The sequence below is a fragment of the Catharus ustulatus genome, chromosome 2, assembly GCF_009819885.2.
Source record: "Catharus ustulatus isolate bCatUst1 chromosome 2, bCatUst1.pri.v2, whole genome shotgun sequence".
Lineage (NCBI taxonomy): Eukaryota > Metazoa > Chordata > Aves > Passeriformes > Turdidae > Catharus > Catharus ustulatus.
In genome coordinates this window covers 91,298,544-91,317,269 of record NC_046222.1, presented here as the reverse complement: position 1 = coordinate 91,317,269, position 18,726 = coordinate 91,298,544, and the positions used below count along the sequence as shown (strand labels likewise).

At 37.5% G+C, this 18,726-nt stretch overlaps 1 protein-coding gene across 3 annotated transcripts in view; it reads right to left on the bottom strand.

Annotated features, from left to right (window-relative positions):
• Positions 1 to 18,726, bottom strand: part of OCA2 (OCA2 melanosomal transmembrane protein) — a 190,701-nt gene that overhangs the window by 118,013 nt on the left and 53,962 nt on the right. For all 3 annotated transcript variants that reach the window (XM_033053545.1, XM_033053547.1, XM_033053546.1), the window contains 3 exons: positions 12,471 to 12,628; positions 11,894 to 11,976; positions 11,408 to 11,561 (listed from right to left, as the gene is read on the bottom strand). In XM_033053545.1, the coding sequence (XP_032909436.1) occupies positions 11,408 to 11,561; positions 11,894 to 11,976; positions 12,471 to 12,628 (395 nt within the window). The remainder of the gene's footprint in view (positions 1 to 11,407; positions 11,562 to 11,893; positions 11,977 to 12,470; positions 12,629 to 18,726) is intronic.

The following is an 18,726-nucleotide window of genomic DNA, read 5'->3' as shown; positions in this document are numbered from 1 at the left end:
TCTTTGCACAATAAATATTTATGACTGTAACTGTGAAAATAATATTCCATATGTATTCATTTATATTCAATAGGCTCTTTTCAAAGACAAATACCTAACCTTAAATGACTATTTTTAAATGGAAACACCAGATTCTGTGCCAAATTTTGTAATTTTTGAACATCTACACAACCCTAAGGAAAGAAAGCACCCAACTATGACATTCTGCTATTACACCTATTTCTGTTCAGATAGTGTGTCAAATTACTTGTTCTGATTTAATGTCAGTGGAGGAAGTCCTGGTATAAACAGCCCTGCCTCAGGGGAAGTCATGGAAGGCAACAGTTTGTCACTTTCTAATACAATGTTATGCAATATAAAAACTATGCAAGATTATTATCTTAAATAGAAAGTGATTAAAAGCAATGCGGTGTCCAAGAAAATGCCTGTATTAGTTCACTTTTATCCCTATGATATGTGTGCTGGGTTTTGCTGGGGTAGAGTTAATTTTCTTAACTGGAGCTGGTAGAGGGTGGTATTTTGGATTTTTATTGAAGATAGGGTTGATAATGGAGAAATGTTTTTGGTATTGCTGAGCAGGGCTTTCATGGAGCCAAGGCCTTTTCCACTTTTCCCACTGCCATGCTGATGAAGAGACTAAGGATGCATGGGAGATTGTGAGCCAGAGCAGCTGAACCCAGGAGACCACAGGGATATTCCAGACCACGACATCAGTATCAGTGTATAAAGTGGGGGGAAGAAGGAGGAAGGGGGTACATTTGGAGTGGTGGTGTTTGTCTTCTCAACTCACTGTTCTATATGATGAAGCCCTGCTCTCCTGGACATGGTTGAACACCTGCCTGCCCATGGGAAGAAGTGAAGTAATTCCTTGTTTTTCTTTGCTTGCATGTGCAGCTTTCACTTCCCTTATTAAACTGTCTTTATCTCAAACCATGAGTTTTCTAGCTTTTATCCTTTTGATTTTTTCTCTGGTCCCTCTGGTGGGGGAGTGAACAAGTGGCCTCCTGGGGCTGGGCTGCTGGCTGGAGTTAAACTACAACAACACATTAACTAGAACAAGCTAAGAAATACAGTGTAAAGATATCTTACGACTGGTGTCTAGGGTAGGTAGCCCTGAAATCAGGTGAATAAGTAACTGCATTATACTGACATCAATTCTTTCTATATATAAAACAATGCAGAGAGAGAATCAGGGATAGAGATAGACAGAGAAAGAGACTTAAGAAATAACATTATTTTCTGTGAATAAATTACCAGATTAATTCATTCCCCTCTTCTATATTGAAAATTTGTAAGTTGATTCTAGATTCTGCAGAGATATTCATTGCTTCATAGCTCTGCCAAAGGCTTTGAATGAGCAATGGGCACAATTTACAATCTTTTCAGAGTCTGAATTTTCTTCCTCAGCTATATCAGTGCTTGCTGTTTGTAGAGAAAACTGAATGACTAAAGCTTCATGCTGATATGGAACATTGGATTAGCTGGTTCAAAGTGGCCCTTGAATGATGCAAAGACAAACATACCCTTCATGCATGAGATGAAACAAACTATTGAATTTTCATGCCTTGGAAACTTGAGGAAAAAGTAAAGCTGGAGAAAAGAACATAGAACTAGGAAGGAAGAAGGGAAGTATCATTTTGTACAGATGATGGACAGAGGATCCAGAAGAGGGTTTAATCCCGTGTGATGAGGGTTGAAATGACTGCTAAGTTGAGTCTTGTTTTGAAATAACCTCTCACCTCACAATATTAAGGTAAAGGGGTGTAAAAAGATATAACAACATGCCTAGCTAATATTTCCATCAGAATCATACAAAAGAGAGAAATTTGCCATACCTACATCACTACAGTCATAAGCAGATGTTTTCCAGACTCTACATGTTGAAATATTTCTGATGTTAAGAAAATCAGTTTTACATATCTCCAGAAAATTCCAGAAGGTAGTATCCAGTAACACCTGATAGTTTGATAGCTCCTCAGAGTCAAATTCTAAAAGCAAATCTGTACTCAGTATGAATTTTGGGATTTCATCTTGTTGTAGAAGTGGACAGATGTTGGGAAGGATGAATCAAGAAAACCTTACAAATGTGATTGCCTAGCAAAAGATTCTGAGAATATGGAAACCATAAGCGAGATTGAAATGAAAGCCATTTTTGAGATACCAAACCTTAGTTACTAAATAACTAGAAGACAATAGGATGACCAGCCAAAAGTAATCCTCTCTTGACAGAACAATGACTTCTGCTGGAGAGCAGGTCCAAAGGTCAGAGAAGACCCTGCTAGCTTGGCAAAAGGGGTCCAAATAATAGTTTTTAGGGTTTAAAGTGTAACACAGTATGGTAATGTAATGATTCTCATAGGCTGTATGTAAATGCTATAGAATTTGTATCTTGTATTAGATTGGTTAGTGGAAATTAGAATATTCAACACAGAAGATTTATTGTACTGTAACGGGAATCTCGCTCTCTTAGCTTTTCCTTTTACCACGCTTTTACCTCTCTCTCTTACCACCTTTGTTCTATTGCTCTTTGCTTTCTTACTGCCCTGCTCTGAGCTGCTGCTGGCAGCTCCAGGCAGGGCCCTTTCACCCACGCCCTTTTGCAATAATCCACAAGTTGCAAGACCTGTCTATAGAGATCTCTCTGTCTGTCCCAACCATCCTGCCCACCACCTACAGCCTCATACAGTCATCTACAGACAGACACATAGAGAAATGAATGAACTCATCTTCTGTAAACCAGGGCCTTGAGCCCTGTCACATTAACAGAAAGGTGAGCCCTGCAGAAAGAGAGGATGGTGATAATTTTTATGTGCCAAGGCATTCATTCCTGCAAATTTTAACTAAGTAAAACATGTTCTATATGACTTAAGTAGAGGTATGGTCATGAGCCAGTAAAGAATGTAGAAGAAAATAAACCAAACTGTTTCTGCGGGCTGACATGATCAAAGCCGTTGTTTGCCATCAGGTTGGCCCAGGAGCACGCTTTCAGTCTTGCAAGGGTCAATCCAGTTCTCCAGCACTTACCTCAGCAGGCTTTGCCTATTCCATCCACTCCAGGTACTTTGATATCATTCCCAATGCACACCCTCATTCCTCATTTGTGAGAACTGAGAGACCTCAATTACATTTGCAATTTCAGAACATTTTCTGAAACTGAAGGAAATGGCACCATTTGCATTTTCCCAGTTATCTCAGCATTCTTGAGACTAGTAAGACTGGAAATTTTTGTAAACAAATTACATGGACCAAATCATGAAATTTTACTTTCCTTGTCTGAACCTTTGTCAGCCTTCTTAAAATAGTAGGTTAACACAACCATACAGAAGTACGGCTATGCACTATGAACAACAGTAGAGCAAGCTGCAGTACTTGCTTTACCTTTACAGGGACCTTTCTGCTCTAGCTAGCAGTTCCTCTGGAGAGTCTTTCATCCCTTATATCTCCTGTCATTTTTCACTGCACTTTTCTTCTCCAATTTTTTTTCCTCTTTAAATCATGTCATCACATCTCCCTGCCCCCTATGCTTTCAGTTTTTCCTTTCACTTTTACCCTTGCTCTTGCTGAAGGAAGACATCATCTGAGGCCCCAAGAAAGAACTGAGTGGTTCTCATCCCTGTTTGTGTGCATTAGAAGTATACGTGCATTCTAACAACTTGTTAAAATTTTAAGACTTCATGGCTCTCTACCCCTCTGGTTGCCGTAGGCAGGGTAGAAGCTGAACAGCAGCATTCAATTAAGCTAATTTAATGTTCTATTCCCTCCCTCAAACACACCAATCCACAAAATACATAGTATGCAAGGCAGGGCAAAGCATTTGTATTTGCCAGTCTTTCACAAATTGAACAAAACACAGTTCAAAATTAAGTTTAAACAGCACAGAAATAAGAAGCAGTCATTAGAAAAATAGGTTTTGTATTTAGTGTTGAAAATATGACTCGTATTATTTTTAAAAAACAGCATTCTGTGAAAAGAGGAGCCTGACAACATCTTTTAAAGCAGACAATCCTATCCAGCCCTTAGAATAGTGAGCAGCACCATCCAGTGGCAATTTTTTTCTATGTAATTTTTAATTAAAGACAGTATACATGCTACTGAAGTACCATAGTGTTCAAAAGAAGTGTTTTCATTAAAACACCCATATTCAGAGCACAGTGAGACTTCTACCAAAATAGATCTAACAATTAGGCAGGCAATAGTCAGTGTAAAATCAATATTCATATTGGATTAATAATACAAAATTGTTATTGTAACATATCAAGCTGTTACCCAGTTGAGAATTTCACTTGCTATTATATTGCCTTTTTGTTTTAATTGAAACTCATTCCTTCCTTATCTTACAGAATTTTACTTCCTTTAAGCTTCCTTTCCTTTGCTGTAGCTAGGGCAGGTAAAAATGACTCATTTATCTTACTGGTGCTAGCTCTGTGCTTTTAGAGCCTCCTCATTGTTGGCAGTGGCTCCACTGTACACAAGCAGTAGGAATCCCGGTGCCTTGAGGGTATTGATAAAATCCTCCTCCTAAGGAACAACTCACAATGTTCTTGCACAGCAGGTTGAAAGTAATTTTGAGCTTCTCAAAATGCACTGAAGATCAAAATACACAGAGGTCACAGCCTCCTCCTAAATTAGGGATGGCATAAGGGAATGACAGTAAAGGTTAATTGTCTGTACTTCTTAATTGGAAGCTTAGTAACAGGCTGCTTTCTCTGGAAGAATATCTAGGATATCACTTGTTGAATATTTTGCTCTGGGAGATAGGACAGACAGATCTGGCCCATGTCTGGATCTCCTTGTTCAATCCAGTCATCCAGCATCTACCTCAGCAAGCTTTCACTGCACACCCTCAGTTTATGTCCTAAAACCAGTTCTTGTGGGGATGGCAAGAGTGATGTCATTATAATGCACATTTTCAGGGGAGGTATGGGGGTAGTAGACTTTTGAATGGTAAAGGTGCTTTAGAGTTATGGGGACTCCAAACAAGATCCAAAACCACTTGCTGCCCAGGGCAGATTAGGTTAGACTGCTCCAGAGGAAGCTAGATTTCTATTTAAGGTAAGTTTTACTACTGGATTTAATGTTTAGGTTTCATTACCCTGATTTAGGTTCTGTACAAACCTCAGAGTCCCAGTATTTAAAAGATCTGGATTCTTTTACTCTCTACCACCTCCAGACTGTGGGGCAGATAAGAGAAAACTTTTATTCTTGCCAGGGAGGCTTACACTCTTATTAAGGAGGGTATAAGGCTTTTTCTGATAACCTGTCCCTAATTTTCTGGCAACACCTACAGCACTGTTTTAATTCCTCTTCACAGTTTTTTTCCATCCTAAAACAAATGAAATCCATAGAAGCAGGAATATATTCTCTCCAACAAAAGCCAGGGAGTGCATCAGCTACTATTTCCTTTTCACATGGTCTTTTCCAATAGCGCTAGGGATTTTCTTCTGTTCCTTTGCTGCCAATCTTTTGGGAAGACATATGTGGAACTGGGAACATTCTAATCCACACTCTTCTCAGTCTGTATCTAAAGACAGGTCAATACAAGAATGGATGGGAAGTGAGAAGCCATGCTGACTAAGCTGATCACTACTGTGATCAATCATATTTTCTGTTACTTTCCTTATCAGAAAAAAAAAATCTCCCTTAAGATTAGCCTGTTTCTATCACTTAATGTTATGTTTCGTAATAGCCAATGACTATTTCTTCTCTTTTCTTATTCCCTCTCTAAAGCATAATTTTTGTTACAAAATCTGGACTGTGCAAGTGTAAACTGCAGTAATAACACTTTATTCTAGTTGTAAAAATGTTTCCTGTCAGGAAACACTGGTTCAACCAGCCTACAATGACAGAAAAATGGTCAGACTAAAACCATATAAAAATTTTGTTCTCTGGAGCTAATTTCTGCTGGTTATATGCTATTAAAAATCACTCTGGTATAAGTTAAGGAAATTAAGCTTAGGGGATGTTTATTCATAATTTAAATTAGTTAATAATGGAAAAGTAATATGGAGAGAAACCGACACAATCCATTTCCATTAAAGTAATGAAAATTGTGATTATAAGCCCATACTTCATGTTAGTAAGAATATAGAGCTTTTAAGGCCAGATCTTGCACTCTCAAGTATTTGTGTTTTAAGAAGAAATACGGACATGTAAATGTCATTCAAGATGTCAGATCATTAAAATGCCAATTAAAAGATCCTGGCAAGATCTTCCCTGGGGCTAATTACAAGACAGGGTATGAAGCTAAATAATATCACTTGTGATAAGTCCTATGGAGGCTCTCCAGAATTTCTGATACTTGCTAGCATCACTTTTCTGCTATTTGATGTGCTATTGGTATCTCTTTCTCCTTTTTTTTTTAATTTTTTTAAAATTAGTTTAGTATAATAAATGTTATTTTGCCTTTTCTCCTGATTAAATGTAGTGTTTTACAAAATAGCTTTTAAAGGCAATTATTTTCACATTTGCTTCTGCTCATTCAAGTATCATAAACAACTAACACTGCATTTTAACAACAACACAAAACAAATATATCATTAAGGGAAAGTGTTGGACAAGGGCACACATTAATTCATTTCAATTAATGAGCTCTATCCTTTAATAATTGATGTCTAGCATTCCTCCTTACCTATTTCTAATTAATGCAGCTTCAACATGGCTGCAAATATGCAGTTAATAATTACAAATAAGAGCTTCATAAATTCTAAAATTTTTCTGAATGCCAAAAATACTTCAGTGTTTTACCAGATATTTTAAGATATAGATGGGAAGACAGATTTCTCTAACCAGTTTATTATCCCATTTTGTGTAGACAAAAACAGGGACAAGGTGAGAAAGCAAAGGTATCTCACCATATTTATCTGATATCTAACTAATCTAACTGACAGCAAACAATGAGATTTTATCAGCACTACTTTTCCTTGATCATGCCTGATGGCCAGAAATTATACATCATTCAGTTAATGGGTTACAAATAATCACTTTAGTTACATAGGAAAGTGCTTTTCTGGAAGAACTTTTCATGGGAATCAAAGAAGGCAAAGGATCAAATACACTCAGCTGAAAGAACAAAGATATTCAGAGCAGGAGCTTATAAAAATTAAATTTTCTAGCTTTTTTTAATTTTTTTTTCAATTTTTCATTCAAGAGTGCATACATAGTTTTCATTCAAGAGAGTATACATATTTTGAGGATCAAAAACAGAAAAAGCCTGTCTGAAAATACATTGTAAACTGATTTAATACAGCAACATCAGCATAGAACTCTGCTCATCCACATTTTGCACCAGATGTCCCTATATATCAATGTGAAAGCATTCTTGTAACCTATCTCAACCATTAGTTTCCACACTAATCCTGAAGGGTCAGACAGTAGACCTGAGATCAACAAAAGTAAACCTGGCACACTTTCTTTCTTTCTTATTTTAATGTGCACTTTTTTGAATTTCCTGTGCAGTTTATGTTTTCAAGAACAAAATTAAATACTTTGTGGTTTTCAACAAGTCCATAAAATACTATAGATAAGATCAAAGCAAAAGCAGCACCAGAAGCTGAATGTTTTTCTCCTTTGGGACAAGGGGAGGGAATAGGAGACTGAAATGCCAAGAGGGAACAGTTTGATATTTGAAGAAAATAATTTTCAAGAATATTAATACCCAATAAAAGAACAGATGATTGCATAAAGGAGGGGAAAAAAAGAAAGACAATAGCCCACAAACTTCAAAAAAAACCCTAAGGCATGACCAAGTAAAGAGAGTCAAAAGCAATATACAAAAAATTTCAAGAGGTAGAGTAGTAGAATTGTGAAGTAGGAAACTATTCATATTTCTGGAAAGCCTGAAACCAGAAATCATTGAGAATTAAAGAGGAAAAGGGGCATCTTCTTTTATCAGAAACATATTTGTATTTTATGAATATATAACATTAAATCAGTTTTAAAAGTAACAACACTGAAAATAAGTGCCTGAAGAAATGAAGTTCAACAGCTTGCTTTCTGAAGAATAGCACATCTTGAGATCCACTGACAAGGAGGGGTGTTTAATTTAGATATTTGATGCTAACATGGAGGCAAACAGCTGCCTAAAAATAGATTTTACCCTGTGTGTTTACAGTGGTAAAAGTTTGGAGAAGACAGTTGTTTACAGCAAATGCACTTCAGTTTCTAACTGGAACCTCTTGCTTGACAATCTTCTATCATCCTGTATCTGCAAGGAACAGAAGCTCTTGCAGCCTGTTTTGCACAGTCCCTGGTGACTAAGGCAGCAAAGAACAAGAGGACAAAGGCAAGAAAGGATTAAAAGATGAGGACAGTGGGGATGAGGAGGTTGTGGGCAAGATCTATGATTCATGCTGGGGATAAAAAGGCTGTGCAGGAAGAAAAAAAGTCTCTTGTGATTTGTAGCAGAAAAAAATACTTCCTTTTTCCTTTTAAGAAAAAAATTTCAAATTTTGAAAAATATTTCTTCTTTAAAAAGATTTTTAAGGAAAGAAAATTTTGAAGAAAATATGTGAAAATATAGCTCTAAAACTGGTTTGGGTGTCCGCAGTGTCTGAGTTTGAAGCTGTATTGCAAATAATAATTAATAAAATACAGGAAACTAATAAAGACTGATAAAAGATGGGGAGCAGCAATACCAAAAATTAAAACCTACAAGAGACAGCACCTGCAGTAACATTGATTTCTCCAACAGTGATTAACAGCTAAACAGGTAGAGAGTGCAATGCGTTGAGAAAGCAGGACTTCAGGCACTGAAGTTATAAATACTGAATATGATGAAAGCCACTATTACATATTCTAACAATATTAACATCCATTGCTTGTAAGAAATCCATGAGGGGACCATCGAACTTAGAAGCTAAGAGTTTAGAATTTACTCTTGTAACATTTGTCATTCCTACAGATGCTATGGAGAAAATGGCTAATATCATGATGCAATATATGGCTTTCCACATCTAAATTTTTAAAAAAAGCTTTCTTATGAGTATTTTTTTCTCCCTTTGCATTTGAAGAAGTACAGTAAATTCACGAATACAAGCCGCACTGAGTATAAGCCGCATCTCTGGGTGTTGGTAAATATTTCGGTTTTTGTCCATAGATAAGCCGCACCCGAATATAAGCCGCTTTGTCGCTCGCAGCGAGGACCCGCGTGCAATTAGTAACAGAACCGCGGGAGGGCGGGGTTTACTGGCTGAGCTAAGGCTGTGCAGGCTCGGCCCGCTAGGGGCCGCTGACGGGGCCAGGTGGCCCAGCCCGGTGCTGCCGCTCGGGGCTGGCCGCCGCTGCCACTGGGCTCGGTCACCCCGGGTCGGCGCTGCCCCGCGGTGGCAGGCAGGGACAGAGCTTCCCCTGCTCCTACGGCAGCGGCGGCGGGCGGGGACGGAGCTTTCCCGCGCCCGTGGCGCCGGCGGCGGGCAGGGACGGAGTTTCCCCACTCCTGCCGCGGCGGCGGCGGGCGGGGACAAAGCACCCCGTCGGCTCCCCGAGCCGCGGCAATGGCTGCGCGGGGCTCCCGTCCTCCCTGGGCCACAGCAATGGCTTGCGCGGGGCTCCTGTCAGCTCCCCGAGCCGCAGCAATGGTGGCGCGGGCTTCCACCCCCCTCCCCGGGCCGCGGCAATGGTGGCGCGGGCTTCCCCCCCACTCCCCGGGCCGCGGTAGGGGCGGCCCTGGTCCCCCCTCTCCTCCCCGGGCCGCGGCAATGGCGGCGCCGGGCCCCCCCCCGTCTCTCCCCTGGGCTGTGGCAGAGGAGGAAAGAGAGCTCTCCCGCCTCTCTCCCCGCCCCCTGTGCTGCCTACAGGGAGCCAGGCTCCACCCGCGGTGCAACAGAGTAGCGATTTGTAACAATCGCAAAATGCCGACTTTGCAGCTGCTCGGCTCAGCACTCTGGTAGGCACTTCTGAGGTTGTATTAGCCGCACCTGATTATTAGCCGCATTTCCGGTTTAGGAGCAAAATCTTAGTCAAATTGGTGCGGCTTGTATTCGTGAAATTACTGTAATTTTTCTGCCAACAATAGAAATCTTTCCTTGATTTTCACAGAAACAATATTTTAATGAGTCATTTTAAGGGTTTTTTAAGAAATAGCAGGAAAAATAATGCTTTCCCTGACTCTACTTTTCACTTTCAAGCCTTTATTTCCTTTTCCACATTAATTTCTCCAAAGCAATTTTTCAGAATGCAAACACAAACCCCCCCTTTATATGCATTTCAAACCTGATATTTTTGCAACTGCTAAAAGGTTGCATAATTGGGGCTGGGGGTTTAAGGGTGGGATTTTTGTTTGGTTCAGTTTTTTAAAAAAAATAAGTTGCACTTAAAATTATTAAGACCATTTTGGTGCTGTGCTGCATGCCTACACTTATTTATAGAAAAATCTAGTCCAATCCCCCTCTGCATTTAATGTATCTCTTAGTTCATTTATAATGTACATAGAGGCATTTATAGGTTTAGGAAGAAATAATCATTGCTGAAAAACATAACCTAAATGTCTAGAGCATCTGCTGTGTTGTGTGCATCCATTACTGGTATTTGATTAAGTGAAGTTCTGCAGCTTTACCATTTTAACAGAGTGAAAAGCTCAGAATATAAAATGGATGTGGAAGAAAAACGAGCATGCTGGACATACATGCTGTGGAGCACCTTATAGATTTAATTTCATTCATTTCTTTGTTTCATACTAATGTAAATTATGCACTATTTGATTCAGAGAACTGACAGTGTGGATGCTCATATGAATTAAAAATATTTTTTAAAAAAAATATTCCTCCCAATCTGCATTTCCTTTTAAGATAACAGTAAGTGTTTTCAGTTCAAAGGATTCAGTTCTGTACAATTTATGGTATGTTTTCCATTCTTCATGTGATGCAATGCATTTTATTTAGTACCTCAAGGTTCTGTAATGTTGTTGACTTCATATTAATTCAGGCTCTACTTCCTCTTCAAATAATGCAGTTAAAGAATGCCTAAAAGTCACTTATTAAAATATATGTTTATTTTAACCTGTTAAAAGTACGCTAAATTCATAGTTTGAGGTACCTTAAAGAAGGCAAATAACCAAATGGTTTTTTTCTTTTATCTTAAATAATAATTAACTCAAAAGCAAATTTTCCACACCTTTCACAATTCTGACCTATTTTTACTCTCACAACAAAACTGTAATTGTGTTGAAATATTGAAAAACTTATGGAACCTAATAAAAAAATATACATCACAGTAACATTAAAAGGACTTGGCAAAATCGCTTACAATGCAGAACAATTTCCCCACATGTATCTTATTCCACACTGATAGTGCACAAAGAAGTAATATACACATTTTAAAATTATATCAAAGCCCAAGACTGAAAACTTTTCTTTTGCTCCAATTATAACTTAGGGTAAAAAAATAAAATCAAAGTACAAAACTGGCTTACTTCCAATATGATCAGCACGTAGACACCTACTAAGATGATGGATGCAACTGTTACTTGTGCCTCTATATTTGCATGAAGGTACTGATGCCTCATGGAGAGCGGAACACTTCCAGATTCCTGTAGGAAAGCTTGAATGTTTATGAAGATGGTGCCTCTGGTGAAAGAAAAAGAAGTTTTGTTTTGGAATGAAATACCTTTTTATTTTATTTGTGAATTAATTTTATATTGAGTACTTATCAATATACTTGCTATATCTTTACAAAAGCAAGCAAATCCTCAGACATTTTCGAACAATCTCTATCCCTCTATTGTTTAAAAATTAACTCAAGTACAAACCAATCTTGTAAATACTTTTAAAGAGCAGCAAGGAGTCATCCTTTCCTGCCCTTCTGAAACATGCAGTGATAATTATTTTTAAAACCTTATCTTAGTCAAGTCTATAGCAACTACTCCTTCAACGCATCATTTTTCAGTCTCTTAGCTGACCTGTTTGGTATCTGGAAGGTTCTAGTTGTGATGATCTGCTGATTTCTTCTTGAATCTAAGGGTAGAGACCAGTTGTATACCACCTGCAAGAGAGTCATATTTAGCAATATTAGCAGGAGTAAGTGATAGTGATAGGTCTCTGATATAGGGTTTTATTCCTCATTTTATCACTTCTGTGCATTTTTGAGGTTTTTGTGGATCAGGTATAAAATCAGCCCAAATAATTCCCCCTGATTAGGTTTGTTGCAGGTGCTTTGATTAAATTAACTCATCCTTATACCTTCACTCAATCAGTGAAGTGAGAGACACCTTCAGGATGTCCTCCAGAGGATGTTTATGGAGGATGCCAAAACACACTTTGCAAGGACTATAGAGAACAAAATTTTAATTCAGGAAGCCCAGACAACTGTAATAAAGGCAAAAGAAAATGCAACTTTAATTAGAGTAAGTTTTCTAATGCTGAAATTGAAACACTTTGCAGCAAGAAAAAGTATGGCCACTTAATCCACACAGTGGTGATGGAAATAAGTGATAAACACATCTCAGAAAAAGTGAAAGAGAATTTAAAGACTGTTACCTGCTGCTGGCGCCTCCTCCTTGATCCTGTGTCTTCATTCTGGCTGATTTGTACTACAATGTATTCCTCTGTTTGCTCATTAACTACTTGTGCCCCAAATGGGCCTCCTATGTCTAACTTCAACAGAGCAGAATCACGAAAGTCAGTGAGATTCATAGCTGTTAATAACATTGTTAAGGTGTAAATTCCCAGTAAAAATGAGTATAAGCTCCACAAATTGCAAGAAAAATAGATTAGTCAATTTATATTGAAAAAATACATTCTTCAGCTCAAATGCCACAGGAATTTTGAAAAGAACAAAACAGATGTCTACTTCCTCGCCAAGTAGTACTGTTTTGACCAGTTTCCTAATAAAACAAGAGTTACAAGTTCAGAACAAATATATCTTCCCTAGCGACTTTTGTGATTACCTGTGCTTTCACCTGATCTATCAAAGCTTCAAAATGGCATACAGAAATACACAAGGAGACAGAGAAATAAGACTCTTTAAGTACTTGTACTAGATAAAAGGCTACACCATTAGCTCAGCAATTTAAACATCACAGTACTTGTACATGTGAAAACAATGTAGAAGCTGCAGAGGATTTTGCCTGACAATTTGCTTTTTGGTCGAGTTTTCCTCACTCTGTTATCAATATCTGAATGATATTTTCAACCTCCTCTCAGCTGAAGTACTCACAGCCTCTTATCACCCTCAGCTCCCTCATCTGCTTCTTTTTTTTTGAGATATCTCACATGAGGTGTGGTCAAACTACATTCCTAGTCTTATATGATTGAAAAAACAGCCAACCATGATCCACAAATCCATTGGAAGTGTGTTTCTTTTAGTCAAAATCCATCTAGGGTTTTTTAAACCTAGTGTTGTAATAGTCCACTTCTGGCATGGTTGAAAAAAGCATCCCTGTGGCTTGGTGGGTGTAGAGGAGAGGGAACAAGGAAAGCCTGAGCTTTTAAACCCTTCACAGTTTGCTACTACAGTAGAGCAATATTGTAATTGTTTTCTCCTGTCTGTGACAGATAGAAAGCTAAGGCATCACCAACAAAACAAAAAAGCAAACAAACCAAAATAACTCCTTAGTTTTACACATATATGTTCCACTGAAATCATGAGACTTAAGCACATGCTTGAATATCTTATGGTTTTAACAACTAATATTTTATTAAGCATACTATAAAGAGAGAGTAAAATGTACCAAATCATATACCCACCGAAATAATTTTCCCAATAATACGCTTTGTAGCCCTCAAAACTCAGAGATTTGAACAGGAAAAGAAAAAACTCAGAGGAGTTAGAGGACTCAGGGCAGTGCTGTGCTCTGTCCTGCTTCCAGTGACCTCCAGGAAGATCATCCATGTTAAGTTCATGTGTAATGGGGATAGATTTGGGGGTTTATGAGGTCCTTTTGGATCTAGAAGAGAGCAATCTCTCTCAGTAACCAAAAAAAAAAAACTAGATCTATTACTAGGTGGGTAGCTTACCAATGCGAGCTGAGCAAACATCACCAGTAAAACTCACATGCCATTAATAAAAAATTTAAGCTCCCAAGCATCTATTTGCTTTAAAGGAATCACACAGGAAAGAATAAAAATATAAACTCACATGTAACAAATCAGGAGACAAGTCCAGTCAGGCAATTTACACACACAAACATAAACTACAACAGTTCTCTTCTGTTTCTGAAAGCTTTAAATATTATTTGGTATCAGTTTTTCTGTGTCACTAGTTGATATATAATAGAAGTCTCAATAGGAACTATATCTATACCTTTAACTAGAGACATTAATTAAACCTTCTAAAAGGTCTGCTGACCTGAGGTCAGTAACCCTAAGGTTTGGGACAGCTTTTGATAGTTGGTTTTTCACTAGGAGTGTAGCCACTTATGTCTTGGAAAGCTTCAGGTGCATATATTATGGCAGGTTCCTTTAAGCACTTTTAAAATAAATCCTGTAATTACCTAGATGGCACATTCAGGAGCTATTAGAAAGCATGCCTAAAATGAAACCTTATTTTCAAGAAGAGTGGTTCCTTTCTTCTTTTCCTCTACAGATAAGGATACTTTTTCCATTCCATTCTGTGCACTTATAAAACCATTATAAAGAGCCACAGGGGAAAAAAAAAAAAGAAGAGAAAGGTTCTCCTTTGATTGCAAGTGCAACAGAACATCATCCTGCATCAAGGCCCTCAAATCCCATCAGTTGTCTTTCTCCAAACAATATTTAGGGACTCTGTCATAATTCCATTGTTAGACTGCAGCAGATCACAGACTTTATGAAAGGTGGAATCATAATAAACCAGGAGAAAACTTCAGTCATGCTTACATGAAAAAAATATGACTTTTTTAATCAAGCTTTTCTTCAGAATATTTTTGTTCTGCCTTATCTTGGTTTTATATTTACCTTAAATTGCCAGAATGTGATTTCCTCTAAATTTTAGCCATTCAGATATGGACAACTTTTGGGAAAACTCTCATTTTACTTCTAATATTTCCTTTTATTCTGTAAATTAATCATGCTTTTCCTTTCCTGAACTTTTTCTTTTTTTGTAATGTGTCTTCCAATGTTCCCCTTTAAAGCAAAATATCTCCCTGGTGAGATTTACAGCCAGAACTTTTTTATTTTTTATTTCACTTCAGTTAAACTGCTTCATTTTGATATAGCTCTATTCTTGAAATCACATTATTGCTGTGAATAAGCCTGCCAAGGGATTTGGGTTTGTGTTTGCTTTGTGAAGCATTACACTGTGGCTGTCCGTATTTACACCTGGCAGCAGAGCAGGTCTGCTGCTCCCAGCTGAACCAAGAGCTGTGTTTCCTGGCTTTCTGAAGAGGTTTTGAGGAGTGTGTGAATGTTACTTTATTTTTATGTGCCTTATGTAGACAACATGTTGTAATGGGCTAAACATTTAAACTGGTATTCATTCACCACAGGTCATGGTCCTGTACTTTGGACATCTGCATCTGATGACTGCTTCCATAAAAATAGTGATAAGAGGGTGCTTGTAAAATGGAAGTCATTGCTTCATTTTGGACCACTACATGAAGATGAGAATAATTGCTCATGAGGAACATCCATTCTCTTTTTTAACTACAAAGAGAGCCTAGGATGACTAACTCAGGAGTGGCTGAGCCAGTCCCCAAAATACTGAGTCCCTGCTCTACCCTGCGTCACATAATTATTTCAATATGTACAGAGGCAGCCAAAACACCATATTTGACAGAGATTGTCTGTTGTATTTGCATGCAGATGGCTGACTTTATGCTTTCTTTAAAATCTATTTGTATATCCTATTCCGTCTATTGTAGAACACACCTTGAGAATGCTATGTCTACAGATTATTTTTCAGCAAGTTTCTGAGGTAGACATACACCATTCATCCTGATTTATGACCAGGTCACTTATACTAGTTTCTCTAGGATATTACCATTTTAAAAAGGCCTTTTCCCTGGGTCTTAGCATCCATTTCTGCATTTTTTCCTTAACTGGTGTTATTTCTGCATTAGTATTTCTGCTTTTCATTTTTTTTCCTATCTCTCTTTGTAGATGGTGAAGTTTTTTTCTACATCATCCCTCCATAGTATAAAAATTTGAACCAAACACTTCTGTCCCTATTGGTTTCCCCATCTGATGAATGCTCTATAGACTTTCAATTTTCTCCCTTTTTTGAGTGCCAGTAATCCAGTCCAATATTGTCTACAGTGGATATATCCTTTCTCTCTGCTCCATCAGTTTGAGAAGTTCTGTAACAAACTAATTTCTGCAGCATTTTATCAATTGTGCCTTGAGATTCTGCTTCTCAGCTGCCTCCGCATGTGGTCCTGGTCTTCATCCATCTATTTAACAGCTTGAACATTGCCTTCAGGCTTAAATGCTTAGTATGTTTCCAACAACGTCAAAAACAGAAATGATTTTTAAATGCTTTCTGCAAGGAAAAATTATTGAGGAGAGTCTGCCAGTAGAGAACTAGAGTAACAAAATTTAAAAATATTTAAAGGGGAAAAAGAATTAAAGAGATTAGAGAGGTTTTGTAATTAATTACATTAATTTATGCTCCCTGGAGAAGAACCTTCGAGGAAGCTGAAAATTCTGCTAAAGAATGTCTATATTGTTTGCTTTTCAGTTCTTCTATCTATATATTTCTATATTATTGCTATATATATATTCTATATATTCTAAATATATTTCTATCTATTTCTATACATTTCTATATATATTGTTCAAGAAGTGGGAAATTTTGTTTTCCATGTCACTAATGGTCATGGCATGATTGCAAGTTTTCTAGTGACTTTTCCTTGCTTCATGATTAATAATTGCATCAATAATTCAAATTCATGCAGAAATACAACTTTAGCAAGGAATTTGATAATAAGGGGTCTTAAGTCTGGTTCTCCTACAGAATCCTCATCCATGTGGGGAATTGTCCTAAATAGTTCCACTGAATCCAAAGAAAAGAGAAATCTAGCCTATGATTTAAAATTCAACAAAGTTTTACTATTGAGGTAAATCTTCCACTGCCAGAATTTTAGAACTTAATCCTGGACTGGAAGTGACAGAATCTCTCATGGAGGGAATGAAGGTACATCCAAGAAAACGGCCCCTGTCTAGTCAATTTATATATCTCTGGTTTTGTCTGAGTAAGCAGATACCCATTCAGGAGTGACTTCAGGTTATGTATTTTTATTGAGTTTTAACATAAGGAGCAAGTGAGTAAGAGACTCATCACAGTGGGTGCTCTGAAAATATTTAATTTTCAAAATGTCATCCTTTACTCCAAAAATTTTACAGGGGAGATTTCAATTACCTAAACAATCACACAATGAGATCAGGACTGAAAGACTTAAAAATATATTTTAAAAATGCAAGATCCTTGGACAGACTCAGGAAGAATTCACAGTCCACTCCCCAGGTAATTTCTGACTATGAGTCGAAAAAAGGAAAATTAAATTGCTTTGCCCACACTGATCTAACCTTCCCTCACCTGTAACATGAATGGGCACAAGTACAAATGTTGAGAGGGAAGAAAAGGTTGTTACTGAAGCAGTTGTCAGGAGCAGAGTAAAGACGGAAACTCACAGTTCAGTGAGGTAGGTGTGAGATCCATTGCACAGAAATGAGCTGAAGACTAACACTTTTTTGTAAAAAGAAAATTTTTCTAATGCTGAGAAGTGTAGAAATAGCTATAACTGCATGAGATACAGTGAAAGAAAGAAGGCACTGTATCAGGGAGACAGACATTCTTGAAATGACTGTGAAATAGCATCCAGTATGATTGCATAATTCCTTAAAAGCATGATGAATTCAAATCAGTTTTTTAATTTCATAAAGCCTAGTTCAAGTCAAAAAGTTAATGTCTAGGTCTGCCTCAGTTGTCCATTCCCCATTGTTGGTAAAAAGATTAAAATTTGCTTAGATCAGGGCAGTAGTTATTAGAAACAAAGGAATGAACACTAAGTATATTTAGCACTTCAGAAAACATTTAAAGTCTGAAAATGTATGTAAGTTGTGGAAAAGAACAAGAATATTTCTCATTCACTCTTTGATCACCCAGTTAGTGGAGAGACATTTCCTGAAGGTCTGGATGGCCAAAGAGTTAAGAAAAAATAAGAATGTTCATGTCTTAGAATAGGTACATTCTAAGGTACCTAAGGTAATTAAACAAAGAAATGCTGCAATTTATTCGGACTTCATATCTCTTCTTCTATCATCTTAATAATTAAACATGCTCTCCCCTTAACATACAGCCTTTGAACAAAAGATCTGAAAATGCTTCACACATTTTGCATCAACAGTGATATTCAATCTTGCTTCCTGCAGAAAGGGTCCTCTAGTCAGGCTTCAGTCCAAACCTACTTCTTTCTGGTATTGTAGAGAATTTAAAAACCAATAAATCCCAAGTGGTTATGTTCAAAGAGAGACATTACCAATATTTTGTAAAACTGTACTAAAATCACTGAATTTATGTCTGATGCCTGTAGAAAAATCAGTATTAAAAAAAAAAAAAAAAGAAAAAAAAAAAAAAGCCAATCACACACAAAATTAGACTCAGAAAGCTTCTATTAATTCACAGGAGGAAAGATGTTTCCAGAATCTGCAGCCAACACACCTCAGTGTTACGCTAATAAAGAAGGTAATGGGAAGAAAAACAGCTAGAGTAAAACCAAACCAGAGATAAAGGTATGGCAACAGAAATCTCATCTGAAAAGCAGGTCACCTCCACACCAGCTAATGAAGGCCTCTCCTAGCACCAGAGAAGGAAAGT